Raw genomic sequence first — 22,946 nt, 5'->3', positions numbered from 1 at the left:
GGGTTAAACTTTTGTTGTAAATCGAGTATCAAGTAGCTTTCCTATTTCAAAACTGTCATTTCTAAAAGGTAAGCCAAACATATCTGAGTTTACACTGCTTTCTATGAAAGGAATAACTCACCGCTCCCAGTGTGTGTTAGTTTGCTCCTCTCTGTGCCGTCTGCCTCCTATTATCTATATAATGTATATATCGGGGTGAGGACCGTCAATCACAGTTAATAAAAACCCAGAACACAACAGAGATCCCTTTTACTAGAGATCCATTTTACAATAGGTCTCAATTTCTTATGTCACATAAATCAAAAGTGAAGTGTTTATCTAATCATTCGGAGGCATCCCTTCTCCCTCTGTGTCCTAGCCCCTCCCCCTGTGCCAGTTTCCAGCCCCTCAAAGATGCTTTGTACCAGAAAGTGCAAGTTCCCCATTCTGGCTTTATTGATGTTCCCTTTTGCTCTCCTCCTGGCTCCCCCTCAAACCAAGTGAGCAGAGCAAATGGCCCGGGTTTTCCCCCAATGCCTGACCTGCGTTTACTGGGAGGAGAGCAGGAGAGGGAGCGCGCATTCTGAGCAGGCTGCTCTGACTCCGACCACAGGCTGTTCCGTGCAGGCTGTCCCTCTCCTTCAAAACCGTGCATCCCCTCCCCGAAGCAGCAGGCAGTGTGCCTCCATTCAGCCACATTTGGTATGCATGAGCACGGCTGCAGGGAGAGGGGAGGTGGCTTTCTTAAGAAGGTTCAGTGGCTCAGGCAACGCCACTTGACTAGTCTCCCAAGTTGCAGGAAGCCTCTGCCCTGATGGAATTTGCAGGTGTGGAGATGACCATGGGATGCCAGGGCCGTGGGGGACCGTTTATTTTCTAGGCGCTGCTCAGGTTTGCGGTTTCTGGTTTTCCTGGTGGAATTTGGAAGGGGTCATGAATCAAACTGATGCTCCTCGACCCCTAAATTGGACCATCCGGAAGCTGTGCCACGCAGCCTTTCTCCCATCTGTCAGACTTCTTAAGGTACTGTAACTTGCTGCTTTGAATGGCTCTCATTGTGCTTTTCAGGTCTAAATGCCCAACTTTGCTCTAGGCTGGGACACACCTTTTGGGGAGCACAGATGTGTGCAGTCCTGGCTCTGTTGCCGGTGGTTGGAGAGAGGTTCTCAACGCCCCTCACCCCATGGTGTCAGAGAGGGAGGATGGTCTGAGCCACGTTTGAGAATGAGATTATGGTCGCAGAGAATGGGCTGCCTGAGTGCTCCCCACCCCCAAACGTCCCTAAAATAGAATTAATTAACTTCTTTGGGAGGGTGGGAACAGTAGTGGGAGTGAAATCTCTTACTCCCGTGTGTTTAGCTCCTGGATTCTTTTCCCTCCCTGGGGAAGCCCTTCGACCCAGTTTCCCTTTAAATGGAACCTGAGAGAACAAAGGATTCTCCTCATTATTTAAAAAGCCCTGTGTCCTTAGGTAGTTTCTCAGGTAAAGACAAAGAATGAACCCTCGTCAGATTGTGACTTTTTTGGGTATACTTGTTTTGAAAAAAAGCATGATAATTTTAGTCTCTGAAGTGAAGTCAGGAGAAGGAAAGTATTGTTAAATATATACTGAACGTGTGCCTGGAGCTTTCTCTCCAGCTCCGAGTTACACAAAAGGATGGCACTACACCTGAGCTAGGATGCTACCTGGTGTCTGCAGCACTCCTCTTTCTAGAAGCAAAGACATCAAACATACTGAGAAAGTCCCCACAACTTCATAATAATTCTATTCATCATCTGCCTTGTAGGGAAGGAAATACAAGTAAAATTTAAAAGGTGTAGAAAACAAGTATTTTTCCTCAGAAAAGAGGACGTGGTAACACTTATTTGGGAAAAGTACGTTATCTCTGGATATCCCACATCCATCTGAAGTTAAAAAAGCAAGGTGAAGTTCTTAATTCTCTTTTCCATATTAATATGATTTTGTGATTTAGGGACCACTGGACATTGAGTCCAGTGTCACAATGGAGGATTAATAAGTTAACCCTGAATAAATTACACTTGCAACCTTTTTTTTTCCCGAGGCTGTGTTCTGGTTGGGTCAAGTTTGATGTGGACAATTAGTTCTGTACAGCTAAGTGGCTTCTTACAACAGAGTATCACTTTGTCTAAGTTTCCCTTACCCTGTTCAACCAATACTAGCTGAGATTCACTTTCACAAAGGCTACCCCCACATCCTGTTCAAACACCCACCATATTGTTGTTATGGCGGTGGTTTGCTTCCCTAAGAGAGTATTTTGGAGGAAAAGCAGGTTTGGGAGTGGAAAGTGGGAGAAATGCTTCCTTGGATGTAATTGCTTTGCCGTATTGGAATAATATGAGTGATAGGGCGTGAAAAAGAATGAGGTCAGGGAACTAACAAATGAATATAAATTTTCCTCCAAAATCACTTCTGAATCGAGGGTCTGGGGCGAAGAATGTCTTGGCAAACCTTACTGTGACTGAGAACGTTGACTCCAGCAATACCATGTGCAATAGGAAACATTTTTCAGTTAAATCACTTACTGACTTTACCCCCAAATAAGGCTTTTTAATTAACATAATGATTTTTTTAAACAGGTGTGTGTATACCACCTTCGATATATTTTTATTCATTCTCTCATTTTTTAAATAGAAAAATGTTACTTATCATTTGCTAGTCACAAAACCAGCAGCAAAGTACCTATTTATGGTAGATTACTAATTTTTAAAAGAGCTTTCATCTTTTTTAACTGAAAGTACTGTCCATGCTCTATACCAGCAGCCGTTGTCAATACTACACCAACACCATAGTTGGCATACAGCTCAGTCCTACCATTCTTTACAAACATGGTGCTTTGTAACTATTCATCTAACAAATGCATTAATGAGTATCCTTCCAATTCTCTCAATATCTGAAAGATAGGATGTGTTTTACTAGAGAACTTTCTTTCCAAATGACATCTGTATTTTTGAAAGCTCGTACCTATCCTAGGAGACTTCAGATATTGAGCACATTTCAAGCTCAAAAACAACAACAACAAAAAACAATGCTACCAAATTCTTTCAGCAATACTTAAAAAGAAACGAAAACTGCTTTTGTATAAGAGTTAATTTAATTATCAACACTCTGCATATGAATGCCATGTAATTTTTCCCCCTCTGGATTGTGGCTGTCTAGTCTTTCCTTTGCCAGTCCCCATGATTTCTTGCCCTGCTTTTACATTTCAAGGAAAATGGAAGTTGCTGAGTAATCATTTGCATCTTTTGGACAGTGTTCTACCTGGTTTAATTTGTAAATTAAATATTTAATCACAGTAATCCTTACTGTTCTTTCCTTACTTTCTGCTCTTTTCTTCCCGCCGCCAACCCCCCAAATCTCTTACTCTGTCTCCCTCACACTACCACCACCATGTTAATATAATGGATGGATTCTCCAGAGTCCATTGAAACTTTAAGCTAATAAACCCAATTTTCCTATTCAACAGGTAATTTTTCTTCCTCTTCCGAGCATGTTTCTGATGTGCTGTGCCCCTTCCAGCCCTGACTTGTCAGTAAATGCAGTGTAAGGCATGACGGCATGATGAGATTTCACTAAATTCAGATCACTCACTACTTCTGATGGATTGAGCTCCAGCCAATTTTCCTCCCTATCCTTTCCTTGAAAATGTGTGTCTCCTTGCTGACTGTCTTCAGGACCATGCTAATGTTTAGAAATGGCTTCATAATCCTGTTTCCTGTATCTCCCATTTCCTAATAGATACAGGATACTAAAGAATTAGAAGGGAAAGGCCAGCCTCTGAAGCATGAATTAAACCCATTGAATGTTATAAAATACTTAATATTTCTTCTGAAAACATCTCATTTGTGGTTTTGTCCATCTTGGAGAAAATTTTGAATATGCCAGCCAGCTCACATTTTTAATTTGGGATTGCATTTGGAAATACCATTTGAAAATGAATTTTTGGATAGACACATGATGAGGCTAGCCAAAAGACAGAGGCTGTTTTCAAAAGGGTACATTTCAAATGGGACCTTTTCCAAACTATTTCTTTACAGTTATCATTTGCTTCATTCTTATGTGTTTCAAGATTTCATCTTACTGTTAATCACAAAAAGTCAAATTTATTTCAGTGACAGAATGTTCTTAGCATATTTTATGTTCATTATCAAGACTGTTTCTGCCATTGTTTTATTTGGGAGATTTTATTTTGGTAACTTCTGTTGAATTTGAAGATTAATTTTAGAACAGGGAGCTTTCTTTGTACTGAAATCTTGGTGGACTTAATAAAGGGAAGGCTTCTGAAAAATGGGTTGCATTGGGGAAGAGGGAAGCTCTGCTCTTGTAACAGGCTTTGGGTGCACATGTATAAGATACTTCCTTAATGAAGACCAAACGATCAGTATCATTTTAGGATTTTCAGAGAAAGAGTATGAATTTGCCACTTTGAGCGATGTCAGAAAGAGGTGAAAGAAATCATATTTTGGATAGTTAGGCCTAAACACTGGGTCCTAATTTCATTGTGTTTCTAACAACCTGTGTGACCTTGGGGAAGTTACTTAACCTCTCTACAACTTGGATCCTTCTCTTTAAAAATGAAGAGTTTAGGTCTTGGCTTGACTTAGGTTCAATGCTACAATTCCACGTGGTAAAGGCTGCCATGCTCTGTGGGCATGGAAGAACATAGTCTGTTGAGGCTAAAAGTAGTTAAACAGGGTTGGATATTAAAATGGAAGGAGGACTAGAACAGTTGTAAGGTTTAGATCATAGAGGGCCTTGTCTACTAAGCTAAGGCATTTGATAGTTATCCTGAAAACTAGGGAGTGCCATGAAAGGGGTCTACCTAGCAGCAAGGTGACCACTAGATTCATGTATTAAATAGATTGCTTTGGCTGTAGTGTCTAGAATGGGTGAGAGATGGTGGGATTGGGAGCTGAGAGATTAAATTTGAGGCCTAAAGAATTGATGAGGACCTGGGCTAAGGCAGTAGTAAAAAGAGGTGAAATAAACAGGGCCTTGCTATATTGATTAGCTGTGGTAGAAGGAAGGGTCCTAGGATATCTTTGGAGTTTCAGTCTTTACTGTCCGATGGTCCCAGTGATGGTGGTTCCAGTGGCTGAAAATAGAGGTCCTGAGAAGGAGGGACAGAACTTCTCACTTGGTGGTTCTCCTTTGGTGAGCTAGAAAAGGTGTGTCAATTATTGATTCTAGTGGGACTGAGACAAAAGTAAGGAGTATAATTTCATCTTGTTGATGAGTATGAGTCCCAGTGAATGCCTGATAGCTGAACTCTTTTATGTAGATGATATAAAATCAGTAAGATCACTTCTCATTTGCTTAGATTGTGTTTTTGTTCTTACACCCTGCCTTCTTATAAAAACAATGCATAGTAAACTCCCAGTTTTTTGATATCTTGTCCAAAAGCTCAGAGTTTCAGTTCCTTTTTTTCTCATTTATGCTACTATCCAAAGAGGGACTAATGAAGGTGAACCAGGTATAACACAAAGGAAATAATTGAAAGAGCAGTGATCAAGTGAGGCTGTCAGCTCACAAATTCTGCCTAAGTACCCATGTTTCTACCTCTGCAGTTTCATGTAATGGTAACCAACGTCTATTACATTGTCCCTGAAGCACAGCAAGATCCTAATGTTAACGTAAGTTGGATCTGTCTTCTATAGTTGACGCCAGGCATTCCAGAAACTGGTTTCCCTTTGGTGTTCTCAGACTCTTAGCAAACAATTATGTTGAGATTCATTTCAATTTGTGTTTTAAATTTATTTCAAGGTCTCCCTTTCACATCTAAAATTCTGAATCTTTACATGGTAGATAGAGTATAACAAGTGTTTTTGCTCAACCAGGAACCACATGCTAGTGAATAGCAGTTAAGTTTCCACAGCAAGAGGGGAAACATACACCTATTATATCCAGACATGTTCCTGAATGGTGGCGAGTGAGGTCAGGAAACTCATTATGGACCAATTCTAGTAAGTGCCTTAAAGATGGGAAACTTGAAGAATAAATTGCTTTTAGAAAAACACACTGTGTTGTTAGGCAGAATTTTAAGGGCTGCTAATAAAGAAACCGGTCTTTCCTTCTTAGCATGCCAGCTGCAGATTCCCTTTAAGAAAACGAGAAAAAGAAAAAGAAAAGCAAATGTGCCCCAACTAAAACCCAGGAGAGACAAAATCTGTCTGGTGTGTTTCAAATGGTGGCTTCAACTCAGACTGCTGAGCAGTGACCATGTGATTTGCCTCTTTGTGAAATGTTCCTCGGGCAGCCTGAAGGAAATTCCTGAGGCAAAAAAAAACCCCTCTTGTCTCTCTGGAGAGCTCTGTCTTCTGATGCCCTCTATTGTGGAGTAAAGAACGAAAGTGAATGGTCACCGCAAAATGAGGGAGGACATAGCTGGGATGTCCAAGCTCAGGGTCGTCTGGCTCTGGGATTGACTTGTGAGGTTACAGTAAAATTGGGCAAGGTCTGCCTCAAGGGACAAGGTCTGTCTTCCTTGTAGATGACTTCCTGCAGAGTGAGAGAGCACTGCCTCTCCAGCAGTCACTTTCCATCCTCATCTTCTCTCCATCTCTTGGTGTATCCTCAACTGGCTCCAAGCTCATCTACAGACGACTAGATCATATCCTTTCTCCCTTTCCATTAGCTAACATGAAAAAGTGTTAAAGACTGTGGCTCACAAAAAAGGTATTCAGTAAGTGTTTATTGAAGAATAAATGAGTGAGCAAACATGGGAATGATATATGAAATCCTAAGAATGCTTAGGAATCACTTGGGAAGCTGGTGAGCAAAGCACATATTCAAGCTCAACACCCCCCCCCCCTGAGTGGATGGTGGATGCTGACTCAGTAGGTAGGTCGTGGGCCCAGGAATTGGCATTTTAACAAGCTCTCCCAGTAATTCTGATGGGAACAGCTCTTAGGAGGACCACCTATTGAAAGAAACTGCCATAGATTCAGCTGAACTGGAGGGAAACTCAATGAAGTGCCCTCTCTCCCTTTTGCCAGTACCTGGGCAGAACAGATTCAGTGTTAGTCAACAGTGGGAGCAAAAGGTTTTAAATAAACAGTTCATGAATTTATGAGTTTTCAAAATTTTTAATCATGAAAGATCATTTAGCTAGAGAAGTCAGTTGAGTTCAGGTGCCCTGTTTCGGTTTGTAGATGATATAACTTCATAAAGTGAAGGAATGTTCGTCCCTATTTTTATTTTTTCTCTATTTGATATTTCTGTGAGTGTTATTTTCATGATTTGTTCCAAGCATATGACATACAATTTTGGTTCTTCTATCTTATTGAATTTATAAGCAATATGATTGTGAACCAGAGCCCCAAAGATAGTGTCCATGGGCAAGATTCTGGAGTATCTTGTGTATGCCTCCTTTCAACTTCTTCTATAATGGCACTTGGAATTGCAGTACTCACTCATGTGCATGTCCTTTAGACCCCAGTAGTATGTGATAGTACTAAGTGAGCAGTGAGCAGTGAGCAGTTCACCTGGGGAGGCAGGGCCAAAGCATCCATAACTGATGCATACAATAGTAGAGATACCCCTACCCTTGCTCCCTGTCTGCTTTTCCTACATCCTTCAAAAACTAAGGAAGAAATTTTGGATGAGGGGGGGGGAGCAAGAGAATATCCAGGGCTTTCATTTGGAAAAGCACATTCAAAATTAAAATTAACTTTGTATTTGAATTTTTAAAAAATGATGCCGAGTATTAAATATGGAAAATTTAGCTGAACGTAATTTTCTTAGCTCCTTAGCATGTAAGAAAGATACGACGCTCTAAAGGCTCGAGTGAGGCAGGGGCAGGCATAACAAAATCTCTAGGAAGGGGGACATTTAAGTTTTACATTTATCATACATAAAATTTATGTTTAAAGGCATTTGGGAAGTTTGCTCCAGCCAGTGACTCTTACTCACTTCCCTTTTCAGAGATACATGTGTAGAAGCTGCAATTTAGGGATAACACTGATAAGTTTTGCTCCTTTTTCCCCAAATAATTCCAAGGTTTAATAGAGAGATAGACAAATAGCTGATAGATGATAGATAGGTGATACACGAGTAGATGAGAAATAGATGGATAGATGGATAGATGGATGGATGAAGGGAAAGAGAGAGGGAGGGAGGAAGGCGGGAAGGATTCTATTGTTTAAAAATCTATTGACAGCAACATTTTATATACTAAATTGCTTTACTCAGAGCAAGATTTATCCACCAAATGAGCTCTTGAAGGAGTGTTTCTCAAAGTGTGGCCCAAGGCTGCCTCTTACAGAATCAGTTTCCCAGAATTCCACCCAAACCTATTAAGGTAAACTCCTGGGAGGACCTTGAGAATCTGCATTTTAACAAGCAAACCCAGGTGAACCTTATGCTCTGTAACATTTGAGAATCTCTCTTCTGAAGGGTGACACTGTAGTAAAGAGAGGTTGGCTCATTAAAATGACACTTTACTATCTGATTTTTATTGTGAAATTTTGAGCACCCACTATATCTCTATATAAATTTATATAGGCTCGTAACATTTCCACATCTTGAAAGTCCTCATGCTCACAGAGCACTGAATGACTTTCACAGTTGTTTCTTTTTAAAAGAAATTTTTTTTTATTGAAGTGTAGTTGATTTACAATATTAGTTTTAGGTTACAGCAGAGTGATTTAGTTATACGTATATTTTTTTTTCTTTTTAGATTCTTTTATATTCTTTATATGTTATTACAAGAAGTTGAATATAGTTCCTTGTGCTGTACAGTAGGTCCTTGTAGTTTATTTTATATATAGTAACATGTGTCTGTTAATCTCCAACCTCAAATGTATCCCTCCCTGCCTGTAGGAAAGCTACCTTAGGTGCTAGGAATGTGCAGTTGATAGGTGGTATCCTGGATTAGAAGAAAAGATGACATATTAACTTCCTTCTTGTTTCCTTCAAGAGAATGTACACTTACCTGGTTGGAGGCAGAAAGGCTGCAGAAAGGAACAAGGAATAAGTCTAACTTCTGCTCTAATCCTCTAGCTATTGCTGAAATAAGCAAGCTCCCTCACATCTGGTCCTTTTCCTCTATTCTTTCTGCCGTTACTTGAATCATCCATTCACCGGGTTGCCCAAACTGCAAAACTTTTGCTTTGTTTCTTCTCATCCCCTTTGTAATCAGCCAGTCAGTTCTGCCAGGGTTTCTCAAAAATAAGTCCCTGATCCATCCCCTTCTATATATTCTTAGTTCCCATGACCAGTTTCTCCTTTTCTTGGGCCCAAAATACTACAGCTGTCTGCTTCAAATTGGTCCTTCCCACAGCCACCAGAACTGTCCACTTAAAATGCAGGTAAGAACAGGATACTGCCATGTTGGACATTCTTCAGGGGTTCTCCTTTTCTTGGAGAATAAAATACTAAATTCCTTGATATGATGCATAAGACCCTCACTGATCTGTCCTCTGCCTACTTGTCTGCTTTCATACTTTGTTTTTCCCTTTCTCAAATCATGAAATTTTTAGCTGGGCTTTTTGCAAAAGCTGTTTCCATTGCCTGAAAAATCTGAACCACATCTTCTTCACCTCACACATACTTTAATACTCAATTTAAGTGAGTCGAATGAATTCAGGAAAAATCTCCAAAACTAGATTAGGCTCTTTTTTTACACATGTTTATAAAAGTCAGTGGGTATTTCTGTCTTTGCTTTTAGCATGTGATAGTATTATTTGCTCTTTTACCTTAAGATCTTCTTAAATTTGGGAACCACATCTTAGACAGTTTCAAATGTGCAGCATTTGGCAGAGAGCATAGGATAATTGCGTGCTAGTTGAATTACACTTGAATAGGAAAATGTTGGATGAAAGGGATAACTTCTTTTGATGCAGTGCTCGGAAGCTGCTGCTTAGAGGAGCAAAATGATATTATAGGGTCTTGGCACTTTTGTCTAATTAAAGGATACTTTGAGCTTAAGTTGACATACTTCATACGTTCTCCAAATTGGAAGATTAGTTAAGGAATTGAACCAATAATTAGTACTCAGTAAAAGTGATGCAGAATAAAATATGTACTCAAGGAAGAATCTAAGTAGGTAGCACCAGATATCTGCTTTGAAAATATTTACTGAAAGCAAAGTGAGAGATTGAAATCACCACATCTACTACTTATGGTGGAGAAAGGGTATTCCTTAATTTAGTGATCTAAGAGACTTTAATACTTTCAATAATACTATCTGGGTTGCACTGTGAATTAGAGGAAGTACTATTAGAAGAAAAACTACACTGTTAACTTGCTGGTTTATTCTTGCTTTATCCATTAACTATGCCTTTGGCTAATGTCTGGAGATAATTATGTAGACACAATTAATGAAGTATTTTGTCATTTCCATTTAAAGGGAAATGTGGCTTAGGATTTGTTTTCCTATTAGCATTAGGTTATTTAACTATATTTAACTATATCGGGTATCATAGATAGATGGTATCAAATAGGAGTTTTAGTTTATCTCTGGGTGACAACCAAAAATGTCTCCATTGCCAAATATCCTTTGGAGGGGGCAAAATCATCCCCATTTGAGAAGCACTGCTTTAAACTTTTCCTCTTAAAGATGGGTATTTTAAGGAGTGGGTAGGTAACTGATATCACTGGAAACCCAATGGAGATGTTCTAGTGATGTAAAGAAGATGCTTTAACTTTAGACACACTTTCTTTTTCATTGTACAGAAGACTGAAATTTAGCTTACATTTGGGAAATTAACTGGTCGAGTTCTCTTCACTAAACATAGAAAGACTAAGGAATTATTTTCTCATCTTATTGTCAATCATCTCTGGTAAGAAAATTTGGATGTGGCCAATTTGTCTGAAAGTGTTTGAATTTCCATATATTACTGCTTTATGAATTACAGGCAGAGCATATGTCATTTGATTGATGTACTAAGCAAAATATTTAATTTTTACTGTTATTTTATCCTACAGTAACTTCTACTTAGAGCTATTTAAGAATAATACAATATAAAGATCATTACAGTGAACAAATGAAGAAAATATTTTACTTCAAGATGAATTTTTTGTATAATGTTAGCTCATGTGAATGATCAAAGATTCTGAGATAAATCTAGTAATTAGCACAAGGAGGCTACATAATTCAATTTAAAGATGAGTGTAATTAAAGCTAATTTTCAGTCATTAAATTCAGCTTCATCAAATAGACAGAAAAACTAGATTTTAGCTCTAATTCTGATTAATTACTATCCTAGCTAAGTTATCTAGAATAAATAGTTTTATCTTTCAATGCCCAGTTTTCTTCTCTATAGAATGACAAGATTGGGTTAGATAAGGGTTGGCAAACTTTTTCTATAAAAGTCCAGATTGTAAAGTGGCTTGTGGATCATATAGTTATCCTGTCTGTCACAATTCTTCAGTTCTGCCACTGTAGCTTGAGAAAGCAGCCACACACAATAACAGCATAACAAAGGATTGTAGTTGTGTCCCTGTTAACCTTATTTGTGAACACTGTGCTGCTGGGTGAATGTTTATATGTTGAAAATTCACATGTTGAAATCCTAACCCAGGAAGGTGATGGTATTAGTAGGTGGAGCATTCAAGAAGTACTTAAGTCAAGAGGGTGGAACTCTTACGAATGATATTAGTGCCTTATAAAAGAGGCTCAACCGAGCTCCCTAGCCCCTTCCACCATGTGAGGATACAAGGAGAGGAGGGCCCTCCCCTGACCATGCTTTAACCCTTATCTTGAACTTCCAGCCCCTAGAGCTGCGAGCAGTAAAATTTCTACTGTTTATAACTCACCCAGTCTGTGGTACTTTGTTACAGCAGCTTGAACAGAGTAAGACAGGCTGAAATTCAAATTTCATCTGTGTCATGTGTCATGAAATACTATTCTTATTTTTATTGTTTTCAACCAGTTTTAAATATAAAAACTATTTTTAGCTCATCAGCTCTACACAAAGAGAGGGCAGGTGGTGCTTGGCCTGTGGACTGCAGTTTGCCAATCGTGAGATGATTAAGTTCCCTTGCAGCTCTCCTATTCTTGAATTAATTCATAATGATAGAAAGCCATTCAATGCGCCTATTTATTGTAAAATTGCTTTGATATCTTAAAGAGCTGAGAGTGAATCAGTAATTATAATAAGGTTATCTCATGCTTGTTGGAGAGTGGTGTGTGGTGGGCTTACTGTCTCACAATGTAGCTTGCATTTAGTAAATGTTAGTAGGGAATACGTGTTTTCTGTCTTTAAAAATCTGAATGCCTCAGTTGTTCAAAAGATGTAATTATTTACAAACTATATTGAAATGTACAGAGACTGATATAAAATGATATTAAAACTTAACATTTAAAAAGTCATTTTCAGTTTATAGAGTTCTTTGCTCTACATCAGATAATTTAACTGAGCTTCATAGCAACTGCATGAAACAAGTATAGAAAACACCATTACTCCTCTTTTGAGCTGAAAAAATTATGGCCCACATATTTTAAGCCACATATTATTGGACTTTCCTGTTTCCAAACTCAAGATTCCCTCCCTTGCACTCCTCTACATCTTACATCTGCCCCCTGCCCTGCCTTTACTCTCTCCATCTGAGATCCAACTAGATTATAGAGCTATCTCATGTATTGGTAATACAAACAAGTAGATCATTTGGATACTTGACAGCAAAAAGAATTAAATGGCACATTCTCAAAATGACCATTGATAAAATATGAAACTTCTCTGAATTTTAGTTTCCTTAATTATAAATTAAATAAAAATACTCCTTTAGGTTGTTGAGAAATTAGTATGTTTGGTGTTGGTGTATGCTGTCATCAGTATTCAGTGAATATGAGTTCCGTTCTTTTAATCTAATAAAACAGAAATGGTGCAGTGCAAGTGAGCAGAATTTAAGATATCTTCTGTAATCATTTGGATTTAGGGACTGTGCACTATTTATGTGCAATGAATTATACTTTGTAGTTATTAGAGGTTGTATGAGGGTTCTCCAGAGAAATGGAACCAATAGAGAGAGAGTGAGAGAGTGTGTGTGTGAATAAAAAGATTTTTTTTAAGAAATCGGCTCACATTATTGTGGAGGCTCAGGAAGTCCAAAATCTGGTGGTGGATACTGCTAGGCTGAGACTCAAGAAAGAGTTGCAGTTTGAGCCTAATGGCAGTCTACTGTAAAACCAGAAATAATTGATGTCACAGATGAAGTTCAAAGGTAGTCTTTTGGAGAATTCCTTCCTTTCTGGGAAAGGGTCAGTCTTTTGTTCTATTCAGGCCTTTAACTAATTCGATGAGGCCCACCCACATTATGGAAGGCAATCTGCTTTACTCAAAGACCATTGATTTTCATTCAAACACACCCTTACAGAAATATTCAAAATAATGTTCAGCCAAATATATGAGCACTGTGGCATAGACAATTTGACACATAACATTAGCAATCACATCAGTCATTGTTATAGTTATATTAAAGTTACTACTGTATATGTGCAGTTGTCCCTTGAGCAACATGCATTTGAACTGTGCGGGTCCTTATATGCAGATTTTTTTCAATAAATATGTACTGTAGTACCACATCAACTGAGGTTGGTTGAATTTGAGGGTGTGGAACTAAGGATACAGAGGGCTGGCTTTAAAGTTATATCTGGATTTTCAACTGGGTGGAGAGTCAGTGCCCCTAACTCCTGTGTTGTTCAAAGGTCATCTGTGGCTTGCTTGCCAGTAACAGAAATCCACTCATTCTAACTTAAACAGAATTTTTCTTGTAAGGCTGATCTCTGAGAGATCTAGCAGTTGGAATGGAAATACATCCAAACAACACAGGGACCCAAGCTTCTCTGTAGTGGGGCCCTAGAGTCTCTCATCTTGGCTTCTCTTGGCCCATCTCCTCTATACTTATACCATAGACTGGCTTCCTCCATCACTTTGTAGTTTGCTAATACTTGCCACAGTGTCCAATTCGGTATGATCTTACAGTTACATTCCTTACATCCTACCAATTTGGCTCTCCCATTCTCCCAAGGAATCTCACTGAGTCAGGTTTGGTAGATAGCCATCCTTGCCTACATCACTTTGGTCAGGGAAATTGAATCCCTTAATATAAATATGGCCATCTAGACCTATTCTTCTAGCAGGTGATGTGGGCAGGAGTAGATACTCTTAGCAAGGATATAGGCATGATGAATCCCCTACACACACGCAATAGCTTGATTGTTCTGGAAGCTATCCAGGCCTAAAGAGTACAGCAAGGAATCCAAAATTAAAATTTCATTCTGCAAGTGAAGATAAACAATTAGTCTGCATCTTTTGCTAATATATGACAGTAGGAAATAGATTTCAACTATAGATCCTGATTTTATTTTATTTTTTAAAACTACTTTTATTGAAGTGTAGTCAGTTTACAATGTGTCAATTTCTGGTGTACAGCACAGTGCTTCAGTCATACATCAACATACATATATTCATTTTCATACTCTTTTTCACTGTAAGTTACTATAAGATGTTGAATATAGTTTCCTGTGCTATACAATATACAATTATTGTTTATCTATTTTATATATATTAATTAGTATCTGCAAATCTCGAACTCCCAATTTATCCCTTCCCACCAACTTCCCCCCGGTAACCATAAGTTTGTTTTCTATGTCTATGAGTCTGTTTCTGTTTTGTAAGTAAGTTTGTCTGTCTTTTTTTTTTTTGGATTCCACCTATAAGTGATGTCATATGGTATTTTTCTTTCTCTTTCTGGCTTACTTCACTTAGAATGACATTCTCCAGGTCCATCCATGTTGCTGCAGATGGCATTATTTTATTGTTTTTTATGGCTGAGTAGTATTCCTTTGTATAAATATAACATAGCTCCTTTATGCAGTCATGTGTTGATGGGCACTTAAGTTGTTTCTATGACTTGGTTATTGTAAGTAGTGCTGCTGTGAACATTGGGGTGCATGTATCTTTTTGAATTAAAGTTCCCTCTGGATATATGCCCAGGAGTGGGATTGCTGGATCATACTAAAAGTCTATTTTTAGTCTTCTGAGGAATCTCCATACTGTTTTCTATAATGGCTGCACCAAACTACATTCCCACCAACAGTGTAGGAGGGCTCCCTTTTCTTCACAGCCTCTCCAGCATTTATTGGTTGTGGACTTTTGAAATATGGCTGTTCTGACTGGTGTAGTGATAGCTCATTGTAGTTATACTATAAAGACACAGTATTCCTGATGAAGAGGCTTAGAGAGCCAGGGAAAATAGTAAGCTCTCTTCCATTAGAATCAAGAAGAAATGCTTTTAAAGTTTACCGTGAGATAACATCATGTGTTCCAGTGTCTCCTTAAATGCCTCCCTGAGTTCTTTCCCATTGTTCATCATTTTACCTTTGTTGAAAGGTCCTCTGGAGCTTTTAATGGGATTTGTCAGCTCTTCTGACTGAATGAAATTGCACCATCCCAAATTTACATCCCTGAGAAAAGCAAAATAGCACATTGTTTAGAAGTAGTAATGTGCTAGTGAATTGAATATGAGAAAAGTTTTATGTTTTTGTTTAATTAACCATGCTTTAAGGGAATTCAGTATGAGAGATTAGTGTTTTAATCAGAATATTCCTATTTTCGTCAGTGTTCTTTTAAAGGGAAAGTTCATACACATTTGAGACTGTCAAAGTGAGTATTGTTTTATTTCTAGGTGTACAGCAATTCACAAATCAAAACAGGAATATAAAATTAGCTTTTCTACCCCATTCATATATTCTTTCTTCACACACTTATTCATTCTACAGTCATCTGTTGCTATGTGTCAGAAGTGTGCAAAGGTATTTGAAGCTCAGAGATGAAAAATACTAGCCCCTTTATCAAAAAGAGTAATAATGGAGTTAGGAAGACAGACAAACAAATTGGATGTGATGCTATGTCTAGATACATGTATTTATATTGACAAATACAGATAAGGGACACCAAATAATAGCCTGGAGGGTACTAGAAAAGGTAACTCCTAAACTAAGTATTAAAGGAGATCTTTAGGGAAGTTGGGGTGGAAAGAATATTCCAGACAAATAGAGTAGCGTGTACAAAGGCAAGGACGCATCCTAGAGAGCAGAGCTCGTGGAAGGAACTCCCATGAGGGAAGCTGACGGATAAAGGGTAGAGGGAATGTCAGAGAGAGAAGTGGGCTGCAGAGAATGACGTGCAGCTCAGGGGCTGCCTCTGGCGGTGGACTTGGGGGTGTTTGTATTGCTCTGTTGTACAGCTCATACTCACTTAACAGTCTGCACAGTTTAGGCTGTTCCCGTTGAAGTGCAATGTTGCCACCCCCTCATCCTCTGCCTCGAAGAAGCTCTGTGGAAGCACCACTGCCCCCAGCTGCGCAAATGCAGAGGCGAACTCAGATTCATTAGTCACTAAATGTAGGAATTGCTCAGCAGCTGCAGGAGGCTCTATTAAGAGGGTTACACTGTAGGAGGGATCATCGCTTTTCTTTTCCGTCATTTTTTCTCCTGTTCCCCCAGCAAACTAATTTTCCATATCCAAACAACTTTGTAAACTGCCTCATTCACGGAGAAATGTTTTGTCCTGTTTTATCCATTTTTAAATGTTTTCATCCAGAGTGATAATGACCTGATAAAAATTACAGTAAACAAAAGTTATGACTCAGAACATGCTTCTTTTGCTCTGGACAGCTATAAAATGTTAGGCAAAGGGAATAATGAACTTACTTCACAGTTGTCAATAATGGCATATCACTGAGTAGAAAGAGTAGGTGTTTGTTCAGATGTGTCATCATTTAGCAAACAAGTAAACTCTAGATGTCAAGACTGTTTAAATCTAAACTGACTTCCCTGGGATTCCGGTCATCCCCCACCATCGTGTAAAAGCCTCTAACAGGTGAACTACTCAAGTGAACGGTTGAACATCATCAAGAAAACTTTCTAAAGTCGAGGCAAACTTATGTACAGTAGAATTCGTGAGTTTTCATTCTACACATAATAATATTTTATAAATATAACCGCCAATATGGCCAGTACCCATAAGAAGACATTAATTTATATCACCCTAACAAGTTCCTGGTGCCCTTTCCCAATTAATACCACCACCTAAGGTCACCACTGTCAGGCTTTTATCACTCTATAATAGTTTTGCCTGATTTAGAATTTTGAATAAATGGAATCGTATAGTGTATACTCTTGCATCTGGCTTCTTCCACTCATAATGTTTCTGAGATTCATCCGTTTTGTTTTTCTATCATACTGTGTAATATCACATTGTATGAATACAATATAACAGGTTATCCTTTTCCCTGTTGATGGACATTTGGGTTATTTCCCACTTCGAACTCCTGCAGATAAAGGTGCTGTGAACATTGTTGTGAACTTATGCTCTCATTTGTGTTGGTTATATGCTAGGAATGGAGTTGCTGGATTATAGGGTAGGCATATATTTGACCTTAGTAGAAACTTCCAAAGTGTTTTTCAAAGTGGTCATCTCATTTTCTACTCCTTTTTACACAACATATGAGAATTTCAGTTGCTGCATATTCTCACCAAAATTGACATTGTCTTTTTTTTTTAATTTTAGCCACTCTGATGGGTGTATAGTTGTATCTTATTGTATTACAGTTTTTATCTCCTTGGTGATGTTACACTTCACATGCAAACATATTTTTAAAAAAACAAGAATAATAAAAAAAAATGTATGGTTAAATCTGGGGAACGGGGTGAAAATGAACTTTGACTGAGCTATTATTGTGGCTTGAAACCAAGAAACATGACTTATATCTTGTTACTTAGTCTTTAATGAGGTATTATTTTCTCCAGTTTTCAGATGAAGAATTTGTGATTAAGAGACATTAAATAAAGCAGGGATAGTAATACTGTTAATTACTTTGCAATGTAGTTGGAAGAAATAAATAAGTTACACACATTTATATACATCATGTTTTTTACATAAAGTACTGAGAATAGCACTTGGCAAGTGAGAAGCACTCCGTATGTTTTTGCTGTTTCGAAACATAATACTACAAATTATAAATAAAAACAAATTAGTTTGTGGCTTTTAAGAACCATCAGGATGTGGTAGACTATAGACTTACCCAGCTGAAGTCAACATGAGGAAGTTTCACAGAATGTTGACTGTGCTACTAGGGATGTGTCCACATTAGCAGTGATAGACACCCTTGAGGAGTTACTAAATGGTTCTGATTGTTCTGAGCTATAGTTATTTTACAGAGCGTGGTTTGGGGAAGTGTCCACATTTCAGAAAGAGGGCCTAAGCTGTCATTGAGTGATGATTTCCCTGCTTCCACCAAACTCTCAGCTGTATCCTACACATGGGATGTTATACTGAGAGCTGGAGAAACAGACTTGTACAGTGGTTATAGTTAGCAGTGACACAGGTTACTATGCCAGAATTTCATAATTTTTTCCCCTCAACTTTGGCTTCTGAAATCAAAGGCCTTATTTGAAAGGCTTCTCAAATTTTGACCTCAGCATGTTGAAAGACTAGTTTTCATAGGATACTTAGATGATAAGAGAAAAGATACTCATCACTTTGTTCTAAGGTTCCTATTTCACTTTTTCTTTTTAGTAACTCTTGTTTTATAATAAGAAAATTTAATAGGGGTATTTACTTTGGCTACAATCAGGATTCAGTGGAAATATAAATGTTTGAGAAAACTTCAAGCAGTGCAATTTAGCATGTGATTTATTAGGGGGGAGGTATTTTTAAATGACCAAAGTTATTATCTTCTTTACTTACTTACATTCTTCTTATGTCAAAGTGGATTTGAGGTAACAATATCTTTATTTAAAACTAAAAAACTTCTTTAGCTAATTTTTAAACATTTTAACTGTACCTCAGAATTTTGTTGAAACAAATATTGGGGGGGGGATATACTAGTTTGTCAGAAAGCGGCAAAGCATATGTACTGTATTTAATTCCATAAATATTTATGAGCATTTCCTATGTTCCAAGCTCCATGCTAAACATTAGCAATATGAAGATGAAAATGACATAATCTGTACATTCTAAGATCTGACCAACTAATGGGAGAAATCAACATGAACAATTAACCATAATGCTTTCTAAGAAAAATGTTCCAGATATTAAAAGAGAACACTGTGCAAAATAACTGATTTTTCCTGAGGAAAAAGGTACCATAAATTGGGTTATATTGGGGTCATATGAATCTTAAAAGATGATTTCAACAGAAAGAGAAGGAGGGAAAGGACATTCCAGGTGGAGAGAAGAGAATGTGGAAAAGCATCATGGTGCAAAGGAGCCTGGCATGTGAGGTGGTTTGAAGTTGATCATTGTAGCTGAGTAAAGTAGGTGTGGGGAAAAGAAGGCATTGCAGAAGAAACGAGGGCAGGAAATGAGAAGGTTTCCATGTGCCATGTTCAGTAGCTTGAATTTCACATCTTAAGTTGTTTCTAAAATGTTAAGGGAAAATGTATTCAACAAATATTTACAGAAATCAGCAGTGTGGCAGAGTCTGAACTAGGCACTAGGAATACAATAATGAGCAAAGATTCATTCTCAGCTCTCAGAGGTCCCAAGTGGAGCCAGAACAACATAGAAACAACATAGTGGCTGATTCAAGGATAGGTGGTTCTCTTTGCCTAATGGGAAAGGAGCTGAGAGCAAAAGGGACGGTGCTTTGTTTTGCTTTACCTTTGAAAGAACACACTCCATCCACTACCAAGGTAAAATTGTTCAGGTTATGAACCAAAAATTTAACGTATCTGTAATGTCATTTCTGATTTGCTTTGGCGTGGAGGGGTTGGTAGAAATACAGGTGAAAAGAAGAGTTTATGCTGGAACTCCACTTTCACAGACTTGGTGTTCAAAACACACATACATATCCCCCTAAAAGGGAAGCTGGAGTAGAATCTTGCTTTAATTGCTTCTTCTGAAAGGCCCAGAGAGAAAGCTGTTGGGTTTCGCAGTACTTTAACCAGTTTTGTTGTCAATAATACAAGAGATGGGTGCTTAAACATACCTTTCTCACAAGGGAAATGCTGCCACATGAGGCAGTGACCTAAATTGTCTTGGAACATCAAACTTCCTAAAGTGAAAAGGACACATCTGCCCATTGAATGTTAAACTAGTCACTAAACTAAGTCAGAAGGCCTACAAAGAGTTCATTTACTGTGCTGTGTCTTGGATGGTCATTACCTTGGAGAAATTAATTGTCCTTCCTGCACAAATTGCTTTTGATGGAATAGGTGTTTTGCCTACTCATCTTTGACAATATTCATCTTTGATGATACAGCCCTGAGCCAATTTTTAGATGTTCTTAACTGAGTTTGAGCTATTTCCTTGAGAACAACTCATCTCACTCTACTCGTGTTCCTCACTTTTCTCCTCTATATCTGTCTTGAATTACACATATACACACAATTCAGCCCTCCCTCCAGTCATTAGAAACAATCTTAATAATTGTTGGAGACTACTTCAGCAGTTTTCTTAAATCAGCTTCCTTGGAATGAGGATGTCAGTGAGGACTAAGAAAAGACCTGTGGCTTGAGTGATCTGGAGGGTCAAGCATGACTAAATGGGAAGCTGTGATAGGGTGCTCAAGAAGCAAAACATCCACAACCATTTCAACAGCAGAGACCATACCTTGTTCATGTTTCATTGCACAACACCTACACTGAAGTCACAGATGCTTGTGTGTTTCCTGAGTGGCTGAGTAAGTGAGCACCTGGGAAGTAGAGGCAGTGGGTAACTATTTCAAGAAGATAAACAGTGGAGGAGAGGAAACGTAGTGGGTGGGCTTCAGGTGGTTACGTGGTACCAAAGGAAGGGTTTATTTAGCTTTTAGACACATAAGAGAGCAAGTAAAGAAAAGGAGGATTTAGAATTCATACATGATTTAAAAAAGAAAAGATGAGTCAAAATCAGAGGCCAGGAGTTCTCCTTGGAGAGGAAATGTCTAACAGTGGACACACAATAAATATTTGTTGAATAAGTCAACGGGTGGGTAAAGACACTTCATCTTCTAAGACATAAAGAAGATAAACTAAAGGTATAAAGATTTTGATGGAGGAGAAAAGGAAGTTGGAAACCCTTACGATCTAATCATCAGAGATCATTGTAGTAAAAATTTAGAAAATGATGGCTGTATGCCGGGAGGCATGTTTTGTACATTACATGTTATTTCATTTAATACTTACCACAAACTTGCAAGGCAATTGGGGGATAGTATTTTGATCCTTTATAGTTAAGGAAAAAAGACTTAACCTTATAGTGAACTAGACTCAGGGAAAATTTGTTCCTGGGCTAGGATTTGAACTTAGAGACTTAGCCTTCAGAGGTGATCACTTCCTAATAGTAAGGGAAAGAGGCTGGAGACTTGAGTATCCTTTACTTCTAATTTTCTGGTGGTTTTCTATTTTCTTACACTTATGTATATATTGATGTATGGATTATATATATTCATTAAGGGTGGAGACATTGACTTGGTATCTTTGAATTTCTTTCAGTGGCTAGCAAAACTCTTGGATTATTGTAGTCAATCAAAAGTTTACTTGTTAAGTGATGTGTTAATCAAAGAAGTTAAAAATTGGGATAGGAAAGTTAGGAGTTGAAAGTCAGAAAACAGTTAATTATTATAAAGCGTGATGAAACATAGAAATATCCCCTGAATTGTGGCTAATAAGATCTAAAGCCCTGCTATGTCAGATAGATCTGTCACTGGAAACTTTGGGTAAATTACTTAATCTCTTTAAACCTCAGTTTCCTCATCTGTAAAGGAAATAATAATAATACCTCCTTCTTAGGGTTGTTGTTACTATCAAATAAACTAACACATGTAAAGCACTTACTTAGGTCTTACACATAGTAAGTGATCAATAAATATTAGCTATTATTATTTGATGTTGAATGGAGAGGGAGCTCAGAGTCATAACACAATGTAGAATGGTTCTCATGTGGAATCTAAGTTGAGTTTTGTATCCTAGTATGTGTGAGGCAGGTACAGTGGGCAGGCTCCAGGCTTCTGGGGAAATAACTCATCCCAAGGTACAGTCATACATAAGCTTGAATCATTAAAAAGGCCCTACACCAGAGAAGAGTGTTGGTTGTGGTATACAGCATTGAGCCTACCCTGTGCATTTCGGGAAATAGGGGTTATGAATTAAATATAATGGGGAGATGGGAGAGCTCTTTTCCTCTGAAGTGCCTGAGATACCAGAAGAACCAGCTAATATTGCTTTAGCTTCAGAGTCATGGCGTGAGGCCCAAGGAATGGGGAACAAGCACTTCCCCCTTCACCCAAGCCGCCCCAGCTGGTGCCGGCAGCAGTACCATTCTGACCACCCGGGAGAGAAGTAGGGGTGCCTAGGGAGACATGGATATCACTTCCCGAATGTTGGTCTGGAGGTGGTGACACTTGTGAGATGCCATCATAGGTTTCACTGGCCACCAAAATCTCCAGGGGAGCCCAAGATATCTTTGGACAAGGCTTGAGGAGCATTAGAAATCCTCTGGTTGAGGCTAGAGATGGAGACCCATGCTCAGTTATATCCATACGTTTATAGCTTCCAGGCCAGTGTGGTCAAGGGAATAGGAATTATGGAGAATTCTAGAGCTGAGAAGAATGTAACTGGTCATCTGTTTGAGTTTTATCCTTTAACCTGTGGTCCAGAGAATCTAAATGATGTTCCCCAGATCACATGCAATAAGAATCTGTTTAGTAAAGTCTGAGCGATGGGAGCATTCACCACTGCCTATGCCCATTACCTACTAGCAGCATGAAGTGTGACTGAGCTGAATATGTGTGAAGGTAGTTGCATTAAGCCAGAAAACACCAAAATGAACAACCAGGCAGCCTGCTTGCTCTTGTTTCCCCACATATATCTGCTCCTTTATCTCTCTTTAACAGTTGCTAGCTAACTGATGATGTGGAAACAGACTTCCTTAACTCCTATACACTAAATCAGTTTCTACTGAGACACCACTAGGTTGGCTGAGAATCACTGATTTCTACCCCTATTCTTTGTTTGTTA

General features: G+C 38.5%; 1 protein-coding gene across 1 annotated transcript in view; it reads left to right on the top strand.

Annotated features, from left to right (window-relative positions):
* The first annotated feature begins 692 nt into the window (after positions 1-692).
* Positions 693-22,946, top strand: part of TRPM3 (transient receptor potential cation channel subfamily M member 3) — a 466,869-nt gene continuing 444,615 nt past the window's right edge. Inside the window, 1 exon segment of the mRNA XM_032477819.1 lies at positions 693-1,002. Coding sequence (XP_032333710.1) covers positions 826-1,002 — 177 coding nt within the window. The 5' untranslated portion in view covers positions 693-825.

The sequence above is a fragment of the Camelus ferus genome, chromosome 4 (assembly GCF_009834535.1).
Source record: "Camelus ferus isolate YT-003-E chromosome 4, BCGSAC_Cfer_1.0, whole genome shotgun sequence".
Lineage (NCBI taxonomy): Eukaryota > Metazoa > Chordata > Mammalia > Artiodactyla > Camelidae > Camelus > Camelus ferus.
The sequence above is the reverse complement of the archived record's forward strand: the minus strand, read 5'-3'. Positions and strand labels throughout refer to the sequence as shown.